General features: G+C 32.8%; 1 protein-coding gene across 1 annotated transcript; it reads left to right on the forward strand.

Annotated features, from left to right (window-relative positions):
* The first annotated feature begins 20,329 nt into the window (after nucleotides 1-20,329).
* Nucleotides 20,330-21,139, forward strand: LOC136066761 (agamous-like MADS-box protein AGL81). Its single transcript, XM_065771558.1, has one exon. The coding sequence runs from the start codon at nucleotides 20,330-20,332 to the stop codon at nucleotides 21,137-21,139; it is 810 nt and encodes a 269-aa protein (XP_065627630.1).
* Nucleotides 21,140-22,011: the final 872 nt, after the last annotated feature.

Genomic DNA, 22,011 nt, shown 5'->3' on the forward strand with positions numbered 1-22,011 from the left:
TTGTAAAACCCAATAAATCCCTCTTGCCCAAAATCAAACTTAGCAAATCGTCGAAATCGTAGTAGAAATGTCGATTGCCCTGACTTATCAAATTACAGAAACCTAGATATCCATCACTACCTCGAATTGCTTGTTAGGGAGAATAAACACATTGGAGAGCTTTCTTGAATAGTTAATATAACATATTGAGACACACTTAAACCCAAAAGGCCTAAATCCAACGGGTATGTGCTCAATTATATTATATTAACCACTCATTCTTCTCATCTATATTCAATATGAGACTTCACTCACATGTGTAATCTAAGGCCATGGTTGAGACAGAAACAGGTTTGAAAGTAAAATTTTTGAAGTCAAATAATGGAGGAGAGTACATAGATGGAAGATTCAGTGAGTATTATGTTGCACAGGGAATTAGGCTGGAGAAGACCATTCCTGGGACACCACAGCAAATGGTGTGGCTGAGCGCATGAACAGAACTCTCAATGAGCGTGCTAGGAGTATGAGGTTGCATGTTGGACTACCAAAAACTTTCTAGGCTGATGTTATTAGCACTGCAGCTTATTTGATAAACCGAGGGCCATCAGTTCCCATGGAGTTCAAACTTCCTGAGGAGGTTTGAAGCAGTAAAGAGGTAAAGTTTTCACATTTAAAAGTTTTTGGTTGTGTTTCTTATGTTCATATTGATTCTGATACTCGTAGTAAACTTGATGCAAAGTCTAAAATATGTTTTTTCATTGGCTATGGTGATGAGAAATTTGGCTATAGGTTTTAGGATGAACAAAACAGGAAAATCATCAAAAGTAGAAATGTGATATTTAATGAACAGGTTATGTACAAGGACAGGTCAACTATAGTGTCAGATGTTACAGAGATAGATCAAAAGAAATCTGAGTTTGTAAACTTAGATGGATTGATTGAAAGTACTGTCCTAAAAAGGGGTGAAGAAGATAAGGAGAATGTAGATTCACAGGTAGATCAGAGTACACCTGTAGCTGAAGTCCGCAGATCTTCCAGGCACATTAGACCTCCACAGTGTTATTCACCCGCTTTAAATTATCTCCTATTAACTGATGGTGGTGAGCTAGAGTGTTATAATGAAGTCTTGCAAGATGAGAATTCAAGCAAGTAGGAGTTAGCCATGAATGATGAGATGGATTCCTTGTTGGGGAATCAAACATGGGAACTGACTGAATTGCCAGTAGGAAAGAAGGTTTTACATAACAAGTGGGTATACAGAATAAATAATGAGCATGATGGTAGCAAACGTTATAAGGCCAGATTAATTGTTAAAGGGTTCCAACAGAAGGAAGGCATTGACTACACAGAGATATTTTCTCCAGTTGTGAAGATATCAACAATTAGATTGATGCTGGGAATGGGGGCTGTAGAAAACTTATATCTTGAGCAGTTAGATGTGAAGACAGCATTCCTTCATGGTAACTTGGAGGAAGACCTTTACATGATTCAACCAGAAGGGTTCAATGTTCAGGGACAAGAGAATCTAGTCTGCAAACTAAGAAAGAGTTTGTATGGCCTAAAACAAGCTCCTAGACAGTGGTACAAGAAATTTGACAGTTTTATGCATAAAATTGGGTTCAAGAGATGTGAAGCTGATCATTCTTGCTATGTTAAGTTTTTTGACAATTCTTACATCATATTACTATTGTATGTGGATGATATGCTTATTGTAGGGTCTTGCATTGAGGAGATTAATAATCTGAAGAAGCAATTGTCAAAACAGTTTGCAATGAGGGATTTGAGAGCTGCAAAGCAAATCCTTGGTATGAGAATCATTAGAGACAAAACTAATGGTACATTGAAGCTTTCACAGTTAGAGTATGTGAAGAAAGTTCTCAGCAGGTTCAATATGAATGAAACTAAACCAGTGAGCACACCCTTAGGTAGTCATTTCAAATTAAGTAAAGAATAGTCACCGAAGACAGAAGAAGAAAGGGACCATATGAGCAAGGTGCCCTATGCCTCAGCTATTGGCAGCTTAATGTATGCTATGGTGTGTACAAAGCCAGACATTGCACATGCAGTGAGAGTTATGAGCAGATTCATGAGTAGGCCTGGAAAGCAGCATTGGGAGGCAGTCAAGTGGATTCTGAGATATCTGAAGGGTTCATCAGATACATGTCTTTGCTTCACAGGTGCAAGTTTAAAACTGCAGGGTTATGTAGATGCTGATTTTGCTGGTGATATTATAGTAGAAAGAGTACTACTAGGTTTGTATTTACTCTGGATGGTACAGCTATATCATGGGCTTCAAATCTGCAAAAGATTGTTACTTTGTCTACTTCAGAAGCTGAGTATGTTGCAGCAACTTAAGTTGGAAAGGAAATTATTTGGCTACATGGTTTCTTAGATGAATTGGGTAAGAAGCAAGAGATAGGCATTCTACACAGTGATAGTCAGAGTGCAACTTTTCTTGCTAAAAATTTGGCTTTTCATTCAAAGTTGAAACATATACAGACAAAATACCACTTTATCATGTACCTTATTGAAGATAAGCTAGTAATACTTGAGAAAATATGTGGATCTAAGAACTCGGCAAACATGTTGTCTAAAGGTGTCACTATTGAGAAGCTGAAGCTGTGTGCAGCTTTAGTTGGTCTTCTAGCTTGAGGATAGGAGGATGAGTTGCAGGGATGAGGGATTGCTTTTGGAGGATAGCAGCTGATATTAGTAATTGAACTAGTCTCCAAGTGGGAGATTTGTTGGGTTTTGTGGAGCCTAGTTTATGTTTAAATTTTTGGCCCATTTTGTAGTCCATTGCAGGGATGAGGGATTGCTTTTGGAGGATAGCAGCTGATGTTAGTGATTGAACTAGTCTCCAAGTGGGAGATTTGTTGGATTTTGTGGAGCCTGGTTTATGTTTAAATTTTTAGCCCATTTTGTAGTCCATTGTAATCCTGTGCACAAGATATAAAAGCCACTTTTGTGATTAGGGTTTGTAATTGTTGTTGTGTTTTTAGAGAGAGAAAAAAAAACACTGTAGTCACACTTTGTATTTTTCCTTGATAATAGAGAAATTCCTACAACTTCGTGGATGTGGGCAAATTGCCGAACCACGTAAATACTGTCTTGTGCGTGTGATTGTTTTCTTTAACGTGTGTTTTCTCTATTTTTTTGTTTCTCATAGGTTAGAATTTCAGTTTGAATTCCCAACAACTGGTATCAGAGCCTAGAGTTAGGTTTGAGTGGGAGCAATGGCAGAGGAAGCAGGAAAGGCGTCTGGAATAAAAAAGTTTGATGGCACAGACTTCGCGTATTGGAGGATGCAGATTGAAGATTATCTCTATGAGAGGAAATTGCACGTGCCTCTTTTGGGGACAAAACCTGAGGCGATGAAGGCTGATGAATGGGCTCTTCTTGACAGACAGGTACTGGGAGTTATCAGGTTAACTCTGTCTAGGTCTGTTGCACACAATGTTGTAAAGGAGAAGACTACAGCAGATCTGATGAAGGCTTTGTCTGGTATGTATGAAAAGCCGTCAGCAAATAACAAGGTGTATCTGATGAAGAAACTGTTCAATTTGAAGATGGCAGAAAATGCATCAGTAGCACAACATTTGAATGAATTTAACACTATCACAAATCAATTGTCATCTGTAGAAATTGATTTTGATGATAAGATTCGTGCTCTGATACCACTTGTCAGGGAGAATAAACACCTTGGAGAGCTTTCTTAAATAGTTAATATAACATATAGAGACACACTTAAACCCAAAAGGCCTAAGCCCAATGGGTATGTGCTTAATTATGTTATATTAACCACTCATTCTTTTCATCTTTATTCAATGTGGGACTTCACTCACATGTGTAACCCAACACTATCGTGACCCATTGACCAAGTTCGTGACTGACATGAAAACCTCATGATACGTATGCTACCATTGTGATTATCGTCCTCTTGCTTACTATAACTATGTCAAAGTAGGATTTGAGAAAGCATTTGGTCTAAGTCCCAACTTTCTTGCCTTTTGAAACTATGCCGATGTTGAAAATTCTTGGTTTTTTCATCATAGTCAGTATTGGAAACTCTTGCAATCATTAAAGTCATATCAAATGGAAGTCACTGGTTTCACAAAGCACAAATAATTAGCTTCATCACCAAAAGTAATGAGAGAGAGAGAGAGAGAGAGATTATTGAACTTGAGCAGAAACTTTAGAGAAGAACCAAGAAAGCATGGGTGCGACTCCAGGGCCGCCACACCTGCACCGGACTTGTGGCGACACAGCGACGCTCCTCCAACATGCCAATTCAGTTTTTTTTTTTTTTTTTTTTTTTTTTTTTTTTTTTTTTTTTTTTCGCGCGATATGCTCCGATATGGACCATTCACATCGATTCCGGCCAATTCAACACAAATTTCGGCCGATTCCGACCGAAATTAGCCGAAACTGGCTGAAATACATCTTAAAAAAATAATAAAAATAAACTTGTGGGTTGTATTCTAATTTATGAATATCATGTTTTAGTTATTATCTGCTATTACTCTTAAATTGGTATATATTTACAATTATATGAAAAAGTATGCTTAGCAATATATAGAAAATATAAATAAAAATATTTTTAATAATTTTTTTAATTGCCGCACCCGCACCCTACTTTTTCAAAAATTGCCGAGTCACACACCTGCATCCGCTCCTGAATCCGAAAACACACCCTTGCTTCATAGAGAAGAACAATGAAATATTGAAGAAAAGAAAAGGTTAGTTCAATTATTTTGTTTTAGAGATTTATTTCATTTGTTTTCAAGATTTTTTTGGTTATTTAATTACATGGTTCATGCTACATGATTTAATTGGGGGAACTAGCCCATGTGGCAGATTGCGGAAGTAAATTGCAAATCACACTCCTAAAATTTTGAGTCACTTTGATTTGTTCCATTAGTTAGAGGTTTGTTTTGATTACTACTCTCTCTTTTTTTTTTTCTTTTTTTTTTTTTAAGTCCAAGTTGGCCACAAGGACAGAGCCACATTAAGGCCCATGGGGTTTTGGCGCCCCGAGTTGCATAATTTTTTTTATAGATATATAAGGGCTTAATTCATATTGGACCCAAAGAAAATAAAACTCGGCCCCCTCCTTATATCAGAGCAAACATCACAAATCAACCAAAACACCACACTTCATCCAATATTTTATCTCATAAATGAATTAAAAAAAAAAATCAAATACCATGTAGCAGCCCATATTTGCTAATACTTAATAGATGCTTATTTAGATTTTCATGATTTTATTTTGTTTATATTTTGGTCCCCTTACTCGAAATTGTTGTTATGTCACACCTCAACTAAAAACTTTTTTTTTGGAGACCAAACAAAGTTTTAGACTCAATTAAACTGTTAATTTTTTTAAAAAAAAAATTATATTTTAATCCCTGTTTTTGGCTTTCAATAGAGACTTAATGAATTGAAAAAAAAAAAAAAAAGGAATTGAATTGAATCTCACAGAGAGAGAGAGAGAGAGAGAGAATTTTGACCAGAAAAGAAGATGAATGCCAAGGTAAGGCCGAGAAGTGCTTGGATCTCCATTTGCTTCGATTTGATAATAAATTTTATGTTTGGTGAATGCAAGATTTAAAATGAGGGAACTAAGATTATATAGACCCTGATCGCAGGACAAAAAGATAGTAGCAAATCTTGTTTAGATTTCTTCTCATTTGTTTCTTAGAGCAAAAAAAAAAAAGATTTCTTCTCATTTGATTTTGGATAATTAGGTATATAAGCTAGTAAAGGTTATTCGGGCATGGATAAATTACAAATTACACCCCCCAAAGTTTGGAAGTGATTAGATTTTTCACCCTAAAGTTTCAGAATTTGGATTTTACCCCATATCGTTTAGGGGTGTTTTGATTTTACACCTTAATATTTCAAAATTTGGATTTTATCTCCTATATTTTATGGGTGTTCGAATTTTACTCCCTAAAATTTGGGGGTGTTTGGATTTTACACCCTAAAATTTCATAATTTGAGAGTATAAAATCCAAGCACTCCTAAACTTTAAAGGTTAAAATCCAAATTTTGAAACGCTAGAGTGTAAAATTTAAACCCTGGATGATTTTTCTTGTTAGATCATTCTTAGGATATCGTAGTCATTAGGTTCCTAGAGTGACTGATACATGAAAGTCGTATGTAAAAGGTTGAAGTTTGACCATCGATAGAAAGTCTATCTATTTGACAATCTAGCTAATATATAATCACATGTAGTTCAAACTCGGTATTGTTTTTTAGAAGCAAGCTTATGAACTAGAGGTGTAGTTTCATATGCAATACAGGTGCAACGTTTGAGATTAGTGTTTAAACTTTATTCTTCGTAAATAAGGAAAAAAACACACCTTAAGTAGATTATATGATAACATACTGTGTAACTAAAAACTAAAATAATCACTTTAGTTCCTAACTCAAGCGCTAAAGGGTGAGGAAGGATTTGGTTGAAGGTAGAAGTTTAGATATATAGAGAGAGAGAGAGAGAGAGAGAGAGAGAGAGAGAGAGAGAGAGAGAGAGAGAGAGAGAGAGAGAGAATTTTGACCAGAAAAGAAGATGAATGCCAAGGTAAGGCCGAGAAGTGCTTGGATCTCCATTTGCTTCGATTTGATAATAAATTTTATGTTTGGTGAATGCAAGATTTAAAATGAGGGAACTAAGATTATATAGACCCTAATCGCAGGACAAAAAGATAGTAGCAAATCTTGTTTAGATTTCTTCTCATTTGTTTCTTAAAGCAAAAAAAAAAAAGGATTTCTTCTCATTTGATTTTGGATAATTAGGTATATAAGCTAGTAAAGGTTATTCGGGCATGGATAAATTACAAATTACACACCCCAAAGTTTGGAAGTGATTAGATTTTTCACCCTAAAGTTTCAGAATTTGGATTTTACCCCATATCGTTTAGGGGTGTTTTGATTTTACACCTTAATATTTCAAAATTTGGATTTTATCCCCTATATTTTATGGGTGTTTGAATTTTACTCCCTAAAATTTGGGGATGTTTGGATTTTACATCCTAAAATTTCATAATTTGAGAGTATAAAATCCAAGCACTCCTAAACTTTAAAGGTTAAAATCCAAATTTTGAAACGCTAGAGTGTAAAATTTAAACACCCTAAATTTTAGAAGGTAAAATCTAAATTCTAAAATTTCAAGATGTAAAATCTAAATACCCCTAAACTTTAGGAGTTCAGTTTACAATTTACCCTATATTCTAAATATTTAGTCAGAATTTTAGTATATATTCTAAATAGCTAGTCATAATGGATGAAGGAGGACATGCCACTATTATTCATAACTAGCTTGTAACCCCATGCATATGCATGGATATACTTAAAAGATACATAATATAATTTTTACATATATAATTTAAATATTATTGATATTCATTCTTATAATTTTTTTTTTTTAACTCTTTAAAAAGTCTTGTAAGAATGTTATTAGATAGAAAATGTAAATTCTCCATTTTTTAAATATTTTTATGTTCATTAATTCTAGAGCCTTTGATTTTTATACACAATAACTCACTTGAATGGATATTTATAATATGGTCCCACATTTGATTTCAAAATTAAGAAATATGACTCTCTCTCTCTAAATATAAATATTTTAGGACACATGGTGCAAAATTGGACTTCAATTGTAGAATCTAATTGGATTTTCTCTAATTTATATATATATATATATATATATAATGACTTATAAAATTTGAATTTTTTTTAGTTATATAAAAAAAATGGCTTATAAATATAAAATCATTCAAAATCTCTCTTCCTCTAATTTTATATATAGTGTTAAATATATGATTATGTTTTTTATGATTTATTTATATTGGACTCCTCGTTTTCTACACTAAATTAACTCATTTGGCACAAAAATTAAAAAATTTCGATTAGATAGGATACATGACGTAAAATTAAGTTCTAATTGAAATCCAATTTTTACACTGAATTAACTAACTTGGCGCAAAATTTAAATTTTTTTATTAGATGGGACACATGGTGCAAAATTAGATCTAATTGAATTCCAATTTGAAATCTAATTGAATTTTCTCCTCAGTTTACTTATATAATATATATATATATATAATATGACTTATAAACTTGAATTGTTTTTAGTTCAACAAAAAAAAAAAAGACTCATAAATATAAAATCATTCAAAAATTATGTTTTTTATGGTTTACTTATACTAGCATTATTCCCATGTGATGCACGGCTTGATGAAAATTCATATGTAAGCTATTTTTTTAATTATTAAGACAAAATTATTAAACAAATAGTAATAATGAATATAAAATATATGTAAATAATTTTAATTGAAAAAATTGCTTTAAGTTCTACTTGTTTAGAGTTTGGACTTTATTTGAAAATTCTCTTTGTGCTTTGTGTTAATTTCCTCATATGAGATATGGAATGAGTTTGATCATTCCTATTTGAGTTATGTTTAACCTATGCTCTAGTCAACACAAACAATAATAAACAAAATAGTTCCTCAATACAAAAATTTTCCTAGTAATAGTCTAATTAAAATAAAAATAAAAATCAACACACTGACAAATTAAATATAATAACCAAACCAAAATCAAAACATACACAAAGAAAACGTGAGTTGTTGTATGGGATTTAAGTTTAAAATTTTTTATAATAGACTTTTAGTTTGAATAGAATTTAAATTTGTTGACTTTTAAATGTATAAAATTAATTTACTAATTAGTTGTTCTTAAAAAATTGATAATAGACTTTTAGTTGTAGAAGTCAAAACGTGGGTTTTTTTTTTTTTTTTAAGAAAATTAAAAGTGGGTTGTTGTTGATTTAAGTTTAATAGACTTTTAGTTTGAATAGAATTTAAATGTGTAGAAATTTAAATGATAAAGTTTTACATAAATTAAACTGTTGTTAAAGATATACAAGAAGATGTATAATATAATTCCTTATATATTAATTTAAATACTATTGATAGTCATTTTTATATTTTATTAATTCTTTAAAAAAAATTGTAAGGATATTATTAGGTATAAAATGTAATTTTTTTTTTAATTATTGTGAAGCACTTTTTTTTTTTTTACGATTCATTTATTCTAAACTCTTTGGTTTTTGTACTTAATAACTCACTTAGATGAATATTTATGATGTGGTATCACATTTGATTCTAAAATTAAGAAATAAAACTCTTTAAGAATAAATAATTTAGGACATATGACGCAAAATTGGAACTCTAATTTGTGTTTCTTTTAGTTTCACATATTATTATATATATAGATTGGACTCCTCTTTTTTTTACTCTAAATTAACTCATTTGGCACCCAAAAAAAAAAAAAAAAAAAAACTTAGATTAGATGGGACACATGTTGCAAAATTAAACTCAAATTAAAATCCAATTTTTACATTAAATTAACTCACTTGGCACAAAAATTAAAAAATTTAGATTAGTTGGGACACGTGGCACAAAATTAGACTCTAATTGAATTCCAATTTGAAATCTAATTGGATTTGAAAGAGATTAATATTACTCTTTTTGGATCTTCAGGAGACACTAAATTTATCTAATCCTATAAATCCAACACTAAATTTATCCAAATATATTTGACAAAGGACAAAATTTAGTTACAAAATTGATTATAACATATGGCTACAACCTTACTCAATATCATTAATATTACTATATACTAGTATGTAACCCCGTGCTACCGCACGGGACTGGTTAATTATAATGATGCTATTGGCCAATTTTTTTGTTTTTGTTTTGTTTTTGTTTTTTTGGGTTTATCACACGGATGATAGAATTAAATCAAACAATGAAAAATATATATTGCATTTTATTATTTAAGTAATGCTATTGGTCTTTTTTTTTTTTTCTTTTTTATCATACATAGGATAGTGTGGGGGGAATAGGGCCCAGCCCAACATAATGGGCCGAAAGCCCATAGGAGAGCTATTTTGCGATCGAGAAGAAGGAGATGGAAAGGGCAGGGCCCATCTGGAAGTGGGACCCTCAGAAGGAATAATTATTACAATCCGAAGATGATATCTCCTGTCCGAAGAGGTTGTAATCCTTTAACGCAAATATTATAAATCAATTGAGTGTGTAAAAGACCAAAATGACCTTCCGAGGACTCCACCTGATCAAGATAAGCTCTGAGTATGCTGGAAACGATAAGGATGGAGAAATATCTAAAGGGAAAGCTGCTACCACCGTATTTAATACTCTACAGCAACTTTTCTGGCCGCATTTATGTGGAGAAGACCCCTGGACAGTGCATCCTAACCTACCGCCACTCACACAGAGCTAAAAGAAGATGCTTGACGTGACATATACTCAAGCAAACTCATGGATGAGGAACAAGTGGACGATGGAGATGAAGAGAAGGGTGGCTATATAAAGGAAGGAGGCTTCTAACGAGAGGGAGGAGGAAAAAGAAAAAAGGGAAAGAGAGAACTTGACTGTAACCCTAAGACCTTTATTCATCAGATAAACAATAATATAGCTTTTCGGATTTTTAGGCTTTACGTGTAAATTCATGTTGGCTTATGTTTGAAAGTTGTGATTCGTTGTTGTCAATCCAATACTTAACCTAACTCTTTCACCCATACTCTACAAATTTATTGTTTTGGGCTTGGGCCACAAATCCTAACCCTACAGATAGCATTAGATAAAACAACGAATAAAAAAAAGAGAATATTGCATTTTATTATTTAAGTGATGCTACAATGAAGAAAAAAGAAATATTGTATTTTATTATTTAAAATATATAAAGGGACATTAAAAAATAAAAACTGATAATTGAGTTTGGAATCTTCTTGGAGGTGCCAATGAAGCGCTAATGTATGAGAGTATGAAGTAAGGAAGAGTGGGATTGAACATTGTATTTGAACCCGACCTTACTCTAAGAAATCTGTAAGGAGGAGGAGAGGGTAGTGTGTGGATCTAGTTGGTAGAGGTTGAGAGAGGAGGAGACATGGGATGACGATATGGAATTAGGAGGAGATGATGTTTTACTTTTATAGTCTTTCTCGTTGGACTCCTTGATTCTAGTTGTAGGATTAGAAGAGCTCCAGACTCTATTGAGATTACCCATAAAAGTGTGCATGTGAGATGTTCTTGCTTAGACCAATGAATATTATCATTGTGGTTTTCTTGGCTTCCGTGTTAAATGTTAATGTATCATTTATTTGGGTACAAAAATTAGAAAATTTAGATAAGATACATGACACAAAATTGGAGTCCAATTTATAATTCCATAAAAGTGTGCAAGTAAGATGTTCTTACTTAGGCTAATGAGCATTATCATTGTGGTTTTCTTGGCTTCCGTGTTAAATGTTAATGCATCATTTATTTTGGCATAAAAATTAGAAAATTTAGATAAGATACATGATATAAAATTGGAGTCAAATTTATAATCTAATTAGATTTTTTTTTTTTTTTTTTTTTTGAGTTTTGGTTAGGACAAGTGGCGCAAAATTGAGAATCCAATTAAAATCTAATTGGATTTTCTCTCTGCTTCACCTATTATTATATATATAGATTTCAAAATCTAACTGTTGGATTTTATGTTTCTTACTCAATATCATTAATACACATGTTAAATTTTGTGCCAATTAGATATTATTTACTATATGATCTATAAGATTATATTTCATACATAATTTTAAACTACAAAAATTTACAATTTGCACTATTTATTGATGACAACTATTGTTTTTTAATTTTTTAGAAATTTTGCAAGCATGGATGATATAAGAAGAAAATGTAATACAATGATAAATTTGTAAAAATTCACCTATAATAAAAAGATACGGAGTAAAATTACGGAGTAAAATTGTAGGTTTAGGTTACAATTAATTTTGTAGCTAATTTTGTCATTTGACAAATCTAAAATAAAAATGAATATTTATTTGTTATACGAGTTAAATGGGTCATTTCAGGTTGATACAAATAAATTAATGTGTCAAACGTGTCTATTGCAAGTCAAGCAGGTTGGCTCACTTATGACACATTTCTTATTGTGTCGCTTTCGAGTCGACCCATTTATAATCTAAAACTGCTAAGACTCAACCCTAATCCATAAAAACCCGTGTGGTGTTTACGGATTAGGTCAAACATTAACTCATCTAGTCATAATGAATGATTGATGTTAAGACATACGTGTTTTACTTGTTAAAAACATATGTCATTCTTTTATGTAATTGGTTAATTTTTTGACAAAATGCATTTTACTTGTAATTGGATAGATCTATGATATGTTTAATACTTCAAGAAACATGTTGTTCAAGTCTAGTATTAAAGTCATGAAGATTGGACCAAGAAACAAGTGAAGAAAAGCTGTTTAATAAAGCTAGACAGATAGCTTGACACTTGTGAACAGATAGCTCGATAGCTACTTGACACCTCTTGACAGCTAGGCTATCTATCGAGATTTTCAACTTCTTTTTATCGCAATCTTGATAGCTTCTTGAGATCTGGTGAATCAATCGAGAAAGCTTCTGTCTCCTTGACACCTCCTCGAGAGCTTCTCGATAGCTGTATCTGTCGAAGTTTAAAGTTCAACACCTTCTCAACACCTCTCAATCGATCGAGGTTACGAAAATTTAGATTTTTAGATTTGATTTTCGGCCCATGCTGACATGTATGTGTAGGGTTTTTTTTTTTCACAACCCTAGACCTATATAAGGCTTATTTTAGAGGCCGTCACATAAGAGAATACAAAGAAAACGAATGCAAAAGGTGATCGATGCCTTTTTCTTTCTAAAAGAAGCTACTGCGTCTTTGTACCTTAGGATTTTGTAACCAAATACTTCTTGATCTTCATTGTTGATAAAGTAAAAAACTTTGCAGCTAACATCTTCTTCAAGTTGATGAGTGAGTCACGTACTAGGATTTGTGCAAAGAAGTTAGTCACGTATTGGGATCCGTGCATCAAAGGGTGGCGATCATATATTGAAGAGTTCAGAGGTTCTGAAGCGGTAGAAGGTTTCTGCTGTAAGTTCATCTACGGGGATTGTAGAGTCTAGGGACAAAGGTTTTGTATTAGATCTGAAACTTCTCTTTACTATAGTGGATTACTTTTCAAGAAGGTTTCCCCCCAGGTTTTTTACTGTGAAACTAGTTTGTTTCATTAGTTTTATTGGATCATCATATTTTGTCTTATTTATTTTTTCGTTGCATGATTTTGACATGATATTGATGTTTGTTTGTTTTAACAAGTTTTATTCATAATAAATCTAATTAACAACTTGGGTTTAAAACTTGTTAATTTTATTAATCGGGGTCTAAATTTCCCAACAATTGAGGACATAACACTATTATTCATAATTTATGCCAATATATCCTGGCCATGAGATTTTAAGAGATAAATATTACTTTTTTTTTTGGGATTTTGAAGAGACACTAAATTTATCCAATTCTATAAATCAGACACGTATATAGTTGGCCTAATTTCCAATCATATGGCTAGGAGTAGCATTTCCCATGCCAAGATTTTTTATTTTATTTTTTGAGAAGACCCATGCCAAGATATATTGAAGCTATTTTATTTTTTCCCCCCTTCTCTAACTAAGTTTTCCCCTATGTATTATTATTATTGTTTTTAATTATGAAGTCCCTACGTACTTTAAATAGTCAAGGATTTGTTAATTTGGCAATTTGCCCCCTTACACTTAGGCCGTAAGAAAATATAATGGCTCCTCTGAAAACTCTGTCAATTAAACTACAAGGCTCTTGAGTCTTGCCTGATAACCATGGTGATAACACATAAACAAAAATTTAAATGAAGTCACATTTAAGTTCAGTGTCCCTTATTTTTGAATGTATCAGTTCAGTGTCTTATTCAATTATGGAGAAGATGTGTTTTTATGAGAAGTGGAAATTTAAATGATAGCGTGAAATGGAAATTTTTTATTAGAACTATGGAGAAGATGAGTTTTTGTGAGAAGTGGATGACCTGTATTTTTGAATGTATCAGTTCAATGTCTTATTCAATTTTAGTAAACGGGGAGCCAAAGGGAGATATTAAGCATCCGTTTGGGAACAACTTATTTAGTTAAAATTGAATTTTTTTTTTTTTTTAAGTGTAGAAAAAAAGTTAAAAGCTAGCTAAATAATACAATGAGACACATAAATAGTATCAAAAAATGCAATAGGATCCATGAATAGTACCAAAAAGAAACTAAAAACTCAAATAAGCTAAACTTTTCATCACATCCCAAACAAACTCTAAACCAACTCGTGGGATCAGATAAGGGGATCCTTTATCTCCATATTTTTTTTTCTTTGTTCCAAAGGCTTGAACAGGTCAATTCAAAAGGCAGCAGGTGATGAAACAATTGGAGGTTTTTCTCTTTGTAAGAATGGTCCTCACACCACTCATTTCTTTTTTGCTAATGATAGCTTATTATTTTGTCATGCAAACTTGGATGAATTGAATATTATTTTTCAGGGGTTGTTGTCTTTGTGCGAAAAAGCTTCAGAGCAACAAATAAATAGAGAGGAGAATACATTTTTCTTTAGTAAGTGTGTCTCGAATGGAAGGAGGGAGGAAATTAAAAAAAAAAAAATTTTAAAAACCTATTGGGAGTTCTGAAAATTAAAGAATATGAAAAGTACTTGGGTTTACTAGCAGTAGTAGGGAGAAATAAAAAAAGCAAGCCTAAACTACATCAAGGAGCGAGTTTGGAATAAATTGTAGAGTTGGAAGGAAAAGTTATTGTCCCAAGCAAGTAGAGAAGATTTGCTAAAAGCTATGGTGCAAGCTATCCCAACATTTGATATGAGTTGTTTCAAACTCCCCATTGGCATTTGTCATGAGATCGAAATGCTAATCTGAAAATTTGGTGAGGGCAATGGGGTGAACAGAGGAAAATCCATTGGAAGACCTAAGATTTATTGTGTCAACCAAAAAATGCTAGAGGGAATGGATTTAAGGATTTGGAGACATTTAACAAGGCGATGCTAGCAAAACAAGTGTGGAGACTTGTTCATGATAAGTCCTCTATGTTTTATCGAATCTTCTAAACAAAATTCTTTCCCACTGGTTCGGTATTTGATCCTAAAGTTTCAAAAGGATCATATGTGTGGCAAAGCATTCTTAAGGCGAGATCAGTGATAGCTGATGGCATAATGTGGTGAATTGGTGATGAGAAATCTGTTCGTATTTTTTATGAGAATTGGATTCCAGGGGAATTTCCCAGCTGAATAATATCCCCCAAAAACAATTTTTTAACTAACAAAACGGTTTCTTTCTTATTTGATTTTAATACAGGTGGCAGGCACAATTTTTGAATTGATCGGTTTTTCTTACCCTTTGAAGCACAAAAGTTTAAAGGTATACCACTATGCTGGACAAACCAAGAAGATTGCTTAATTTGGTCAAAAACAATGGATGAGAATTACTTAGTTAAATCAGGATATCAGCTAGTTTGTGAGAAGGAGAATAGAGAAAAAGCTTCGGTTTCTAATGCATCTACCATAAGGAATTTCTGGAACCGTGTATGGAAGCTTCGAATTCCAAACAAAATAAAGAATTTCTTTTGGTGTGCTTGCTTAGAGGCGCTACCAACTCTTGTAAATCTCCAGGGCAAAAAAATTTTAGAAGTTTCCTAATGTTCACAATGTGGTAAAGATCAAGAAGAGACGCTGCATGCTCTTTGGGATGTGAGATAGTTCATGAGATTTGGAGTCCACTATTCAATGGAATTCGTCTAAACTATCAAACTCACTCTATTGGGCATATCATAAAAGACATTCAGTCTACTTCGAGTTTCTTTCAAACTCACTCTTTCTCTCATACTAGGAAGCAGGGCAATTTTATAGCTTATACTTTAGCTAGGAGAGCAAGAAATTCTTTTCCTTTAGAAGTCTAGATGAAGTCTGTTTCATCTGACTTACAACGCCTTACAACCTATGGCGTCTGCTCCTGATGATAGCTCTTTTTCATCTGACCAAAACATCAATCAGTTTTTGATGTAGGCAGGAATTGAACCCCAGATCTCTTATTTAACCATCAGAGACTTTACCAGTTAAACTAGCTGGAACCCACTAATCTTTCTTTGTTGGGTTAATAAAATAGTTTGCTTTCTCAAAAAAAGGAGAAGTTAAATTTATTTAATTACCCTTGTTTATAAATTTATTGATCATTCTCTTTATACTCGTTTCGTTTTTTCAAGCCAACTGTATATATCTTCAGTGATTGTTGCTAATTTTTGTGTGCCTTGATTGGACAACTTAATTAATTTGGGCCTTCAAACATGTTCAAAATATTTCTATAATACCCACACAAATTTCTCAAAAAAAGAAGTTAAATTTACTTAATTACCCTTGTTTATAAATTTATTGATCATTCTCTTCATACTCGTTTCGTTTTTTCAAGCCAACTCAATATATCTTCAGTGATTGTTGCTAATTTTTGTGTGCCTTGATTGGACAACTTAATTAATTTAGGCCTTCAAACATGTTCAAAATATTTCTATAATACCCACACAAATTTTTCAAACAAATTTATAATCTTCCTAGAAACCATAGCAAGGAGAAGATAAGTAGCCTAGGTCTTGAGCATTATATAACTCCACATACTTGTAGAAAGTGTTGTAACTAGGTATTGGCAATTAAGCTTCAAACATTCTCTAAAAATTTCTAGATAATAACCATGATAGAGAGCAAAGAGGAAAGATGGAAACTTGGAAAACAATGGAATCAAGTTGCAATCAATGATGGTGGCGGGGAGCTGCAAACGGCAATGGCAGTGAGTTACAGACGGCAGTGGCGGAGAGAGAGAAAGAGAGGAGAGACAAATGATAGAAAGAGAGAGAAATCAATTAATCTAAAAGAGAAATTTTAGAATTTAACCTAGTCTCCAACTAAAACGATGCCGTTTTGAAGTTGAAATCAAAATTAATATTATGTCCAAAATGACGTTGTTTTGTATCAAATTTTTAAAATAAAAAAAAAATTAATGAAACTACATCGTTTTATGACTCACTTAACCATATTTTCTCCTCTTCTTCTTCCTTCACCTTTCACGCCTCTCTCACTCTCCCTTTCAGAGTTTCGAGTTTCTGTTTTCATGCCTCCCTTCTCAATCACATTGCACAGGCTCTCTCTCTCTCTCTCTCTCTCTCTCTCTCTCCCTTTCAGAGTTTCGAGTTTCTGTTTTCATGCCTCCTGCTCTCTCTCTCTCTCTCTCTCTCTCTCTCTCTCTCTCTCTCTCTCTCTCTCTCTCTCTGTGGAAATTTCTTAAAACTGAAACTTAATTATCATATATGTATATACTAAATATTTCATATATGTTTGTGTGTGTGTGTGTGGCTATTGGTTCGGTTACTCATCAGAATGCAAAATTCACAACCACTCACCACACCATCTGTCGTCGGTAATTGGAAATTGCCTTTGACCACCACACCATACACCTCCAGTGGAGCTCTGTAGGGTGCAGTTTGGATCGATGCAAGCTGATTTTGTCGAGTGCAGGCAGAATTTGAACAGGCCTAATTCAGACACCCCACATGCCATTTCAACCAACACGTGATGTGGCAATGTTAATGGCCATTTTGCTTGACTACATTGCTTAGTTTAAGCTTGAAAGCAATGTAAGGATCACAACTACATATATTTTTTTTTACAATAACTCGATACATGACAAGTTATTATAAAAGTTACAAACTTTATTATTATACTAGTAATTGACCCTATTTTTGTTTGTAAATGTGTAAAAAATAGTCTTTAGACAACTATAATGGTTTTATTTTTCTCTACATAAATTCTATCAGAAATATTGTATTAATAAAGGGTTGAATTTCTTTACTTAATAGAAGTTTACATTGAAAATTAAATAACTGCTAAGTTGATGTTCTTTTTGGTAAACTAAGTTGATGTTCTCCTTCTTTAACGAATCCACCTTCAATTAAATATTCTTTTTCCATTTTTCTTTACGCAAACAATTAGTAGAATTTTTTTAAGACATAAACAAATGTATGTTTATGCAATTTATATATAAATTATCAAACATACTTCATAGAAAAGATAGGAAAGGGAATAAAAATTAACAACTCAATTAATTACAACTTTGAATTCAATCTAAAATATGTAGGTGGTAATAAACTATAGTTTCCAACACAATAAATTATCATTAACCAATCCTTAAATGCTATAGATTATACCAAAAGTTCCACTTTAGAAACTTTAGAAGATTACAATAACAATAAAGCTATTTTCTGTTAATTATTGATTAGAGCAAATAACAAAATGAATATAGTGTTGAGTAAAAGTATAAATCAAATAGAAAGATGAAATATGAAGAACAATATATATATATATATCTATCTCTCTCTCTTATATCATATTGTGAGTCTAAATAAAAAATTATATATAAAATAATATGTAATTGTGGGGCCCATGGGCCTGATAGCCTCGGCCCATCGGATAACAGGCCCAAGGCCCATGCCGAGGAACACTAACTATTCAAGGCTAAATTGGGGAAAGCCTCTTTTCCCAATCCACGCCGAGAACCACCTTATCCTCAGCCTGACAAGGGTAACTTTCGGGAAAGATCAGGCCCAAAGCAAGCTGTCACCCTCGCATTTAATGCATTCACCTAACCCCCCTGGCCGCATTAATGGGGATATAACCCCTTAGCAGGGCAACGTTGATCAGAGTGAACCACTCGAGTACTGATAAGGCCTCTAATGGGACGGACGGCCAGAAGAGAGGCAAATGAATGATCAACAGATGGAATAAGGAGATAGGAAGATGAAGACTATAAAAGGAAAACAAGTAAAGTAAAAAAGAGAGGAGAAAAAAAGAGAAGAAAAAGGCTTCCTCGACCCATGGCCGAGGAGCATCCTCCCAGTTGTATAGAAACTCAAGTATCTTTTTATAAATGAAAGTTCATGCTTGGTGAATGAAGACCAGCGCCTAAACCTTTAACCCATTCTCTATAAATTTATTGTTTGGGCTGGATTGGGCTGAAAACCCATTCATATTCAGGGTCAATCCAAATTGAGTCCCTACAGTAATCATTATTTGGGAGATTGCACTTAAACCTGTAAAAAAGGAATAAGAAAATTGAAATCATCTACTAATCAAAATTTAATGCATTTAAAACCTATTATAGATCAGTCTAGAGTACATCAATCTAAACATCAAGACTTAAAACACTGGCATTAATCTCAAAATAATATCAACCGTTCTTAACCAATAAAAGAAATAAATCAATCGTGGTCAAAAAATTATAAAATCTATATCTATGAAAACGAACGTTAAAAATGAGAGAGAGAGAGAGAGAGAGATTTTATTGAACTTGAGCAGAAACTATGGAGAAGAACAATGAAATATTGAAGAAAAGAAAAAGTTAGTTAAATTATTTTGTTTTAGAGATTTATTTCATTTGTTTTCAAGATTTTGTTGGTTATTTAATTACATGGTTCACACTACATGATTTAATTGGACGAACTAACTCATGTGGCAAACTAAGGAAATAAATTTCAAATCATGCTCCTAAAGTTTTGAGTAATTTTGATTTATTCCATTAGTTAGAGGTTTATTTTGATTGGTACATACTCTCCATTAAAAAAAAAATCCTAGCTGGCCGCATGGATGGAGCCACATTAAGGCCCACAGCGGCTAGCCCCAAGGAAAATAAGACTTGGCCCCCTCCTCAGATCAAACCAAACATCACAAATCAACCAAAACACCAAATTTCAGCCAACATTTTATCTCATATATATCCAAAAAAAAAAATTAAGAAAAAAATTCCAAATACCATGTAGCAACCCATATTTGCTGATACTAAATAAATACTTATTTAGATTTTCATGATTTTATTTTGTTTATATTTTTGCCCCCTCGGAATTGCTATAAGTGATACCTCAACTAAAAACCTTTTTCTTCGTTTTTTTTTTGAGACCAAACAAAGTTTCAGACACAATTAAAATGTTAATTTTTCTTTTGAATTTTAATCACCATTTTGATGAATAGTTCAATGAAAATTCTAATATTTCTTATTTGTACGTAAATCTGCTATATATGTATAGGATCGAGAGAGTATGTCGGTTTCTGAAGAAAAAAAAACGTCGGTTAGAACGTAAATACAGTAATACTTTCTTTTTAGACGACCCCTTTGTTTTTGTTACAAAAATTAATTGCCTTTCAAGGCAGGATTCTATTTCTATTGGGAGTCGGTGAACACATTATAGTTCGAGTGGGATTAGGACTCGCTACTATATATATATTAAGAGAAGCAAAACCATAAATCTACCAACATATTGTTGATTCACAAAGTACTTGATAGTAAAGCTTCTAAATATTCAACGTCAAGTTTTTGTTCTAGTTAGTGTTCTCTTAATATGGAGGCTGAGCAAGAACCACATGAATCACAAAACTCTCTCAATATGGAGGCTGAGCAAGAACCACACGAACCACAAAACAATCAAAGAGCCAGAGAAATATCATACAAGAAGAGAAACCCAACTGTGATGAGAAAAGCCAATGAACTTTCTCAATTGTGCAACATCTCAGTTTGTGTGATTTCTTATGGGCCTGATGGGAATGTCAACACGTGGCCTGAAAGTCGAGAAGATGTGGTAGGAATACTTAACAATTACAAAAACCAGAGTGGAATACATAAAAAATGGCCTTTCAGTATCAGGGAAAACAATAATAATAAAGAAGGAGAAGGAGAAGGAGAAGGAGAAGGAGAAGAAGGAGAAGAAGATGTTGATGAAGAATCCGAAGAACATGAGGAAAGGAACAAGGTAGAAGAATTTGGGAATGAATTGAAAAAGTGGAAGAATTGGCTTCGCGAAGAAAATGAAGAGGCCTCACTGAAGAGAGGTTTCAATATGTTGAAATCTAACCTTTGTGCTATGAAAAACAGATTGAAATTACTTCAGAATAGGAAGAGAAAGCGAAGCAATGATAATAATAACAACAATACTACGGACACACCCAATAATGATAGTAATAGTTTTGAGGTGGGAAGTGGTAGTAGTTGTACAAGTACAACTAGAGCTAGAATTGTTCATGATTTTGATTTGAATGAAGAGATTTGTGTTGATAATAGTGGTGATAACGATGAGCATCAGAATGTTGGTTCAATGGACGTGAGTACACCTCTAGAAATTGAGCCCATCTCGATGTGGCCAATTACACCATAGCCTAAGAAGGGTTTTTTTCTGATTTAGTTTTAATTTTTTTTTTTTTTTTTTAATGTTGGAAATTCGCCGAACAATGTAATTACGTTGCTATTGAACTTTATGATTCAATTCTAATTTAGATGAATATTTTGTCACGCGAAAGTTTTGTTGCTATAATAATTCAATAAGTTTGATATTTTATTTTCTTTCAATGTTTCTCTTTTTCTGATTTTGTGGGAAGTACAGTAGTGTTTGTGTAATTCCGGTTTCTTTTTTATTTTTTATCTTTTATTTGGTTCAGAAATTGAATTTAATTTCAAGCAATTCGTTGTTATTTTTATCTTGTTTCAATGTTTTTCTTTAGATCTGATTTTGTGGGCAGTAGTATTTCATATCAGTTTGATTTCTGATTTTATTTTAATCTTTGTTATTAATTTCGTTTTACGATTGGGAATCCCCCAGTTTGTGAGCAATATAGTCTTTTGTGGTAACCGGTAATGATAATAGTTTGTCCAGGCTACAGTACAATGTAAATTATTCCCATTGAACTTTTTTTTTTTTAAATAAAATCCATTGATCTTTCCCTTAGAATATGACGATCATCAAGTATTGCATCGGCTTTGCACCATAACAGTTTAACTCAATCTCAGTCCTGCTCTTGTTTCCCTGTTATTGATCATCTTCTTCCTGATCTGGTAATGGTGTCCCAGTCTTTTCATAGATTCTTTGTTCAGAGTGATTCAAAATGGATAAAGATCATTTCGTACTTGCAATAACATTTTCAATGGAAATCCGTACGAAACAAAGTATATAACATGATAATGTAGTGTATACGAATAAATAAAATTTTCTATTGTGTTTTATCATTAAAAGATAAAACTATTTTGAGGTTC

Source organism: Quercus suber, unplaced genomic scaffold (genome assembly GCF_002906115.3).
Source record: "Quercus suber isolate HL8 unplaced genomic scaffold, Cork oak 2.0 scaffold_5, whole genome shotgun sequence".
In the NCBI taxonomy this organism is placed as follows: Eukaryota; Viridiplantae; Streptophyta; class Magnoliopsida; order Fagales; family Fagaceae; genus Quercus; species Quercus suber.

Excerpts from the sequence above, each read along its gene's own strand:
- LOC136066761 (XM_065771558.1), top strand. The coding sequence starts at position 20,330 with ATGGAGGCTGAGCAAGAACCACATGAATCACAAAACTCTCTCAATATG.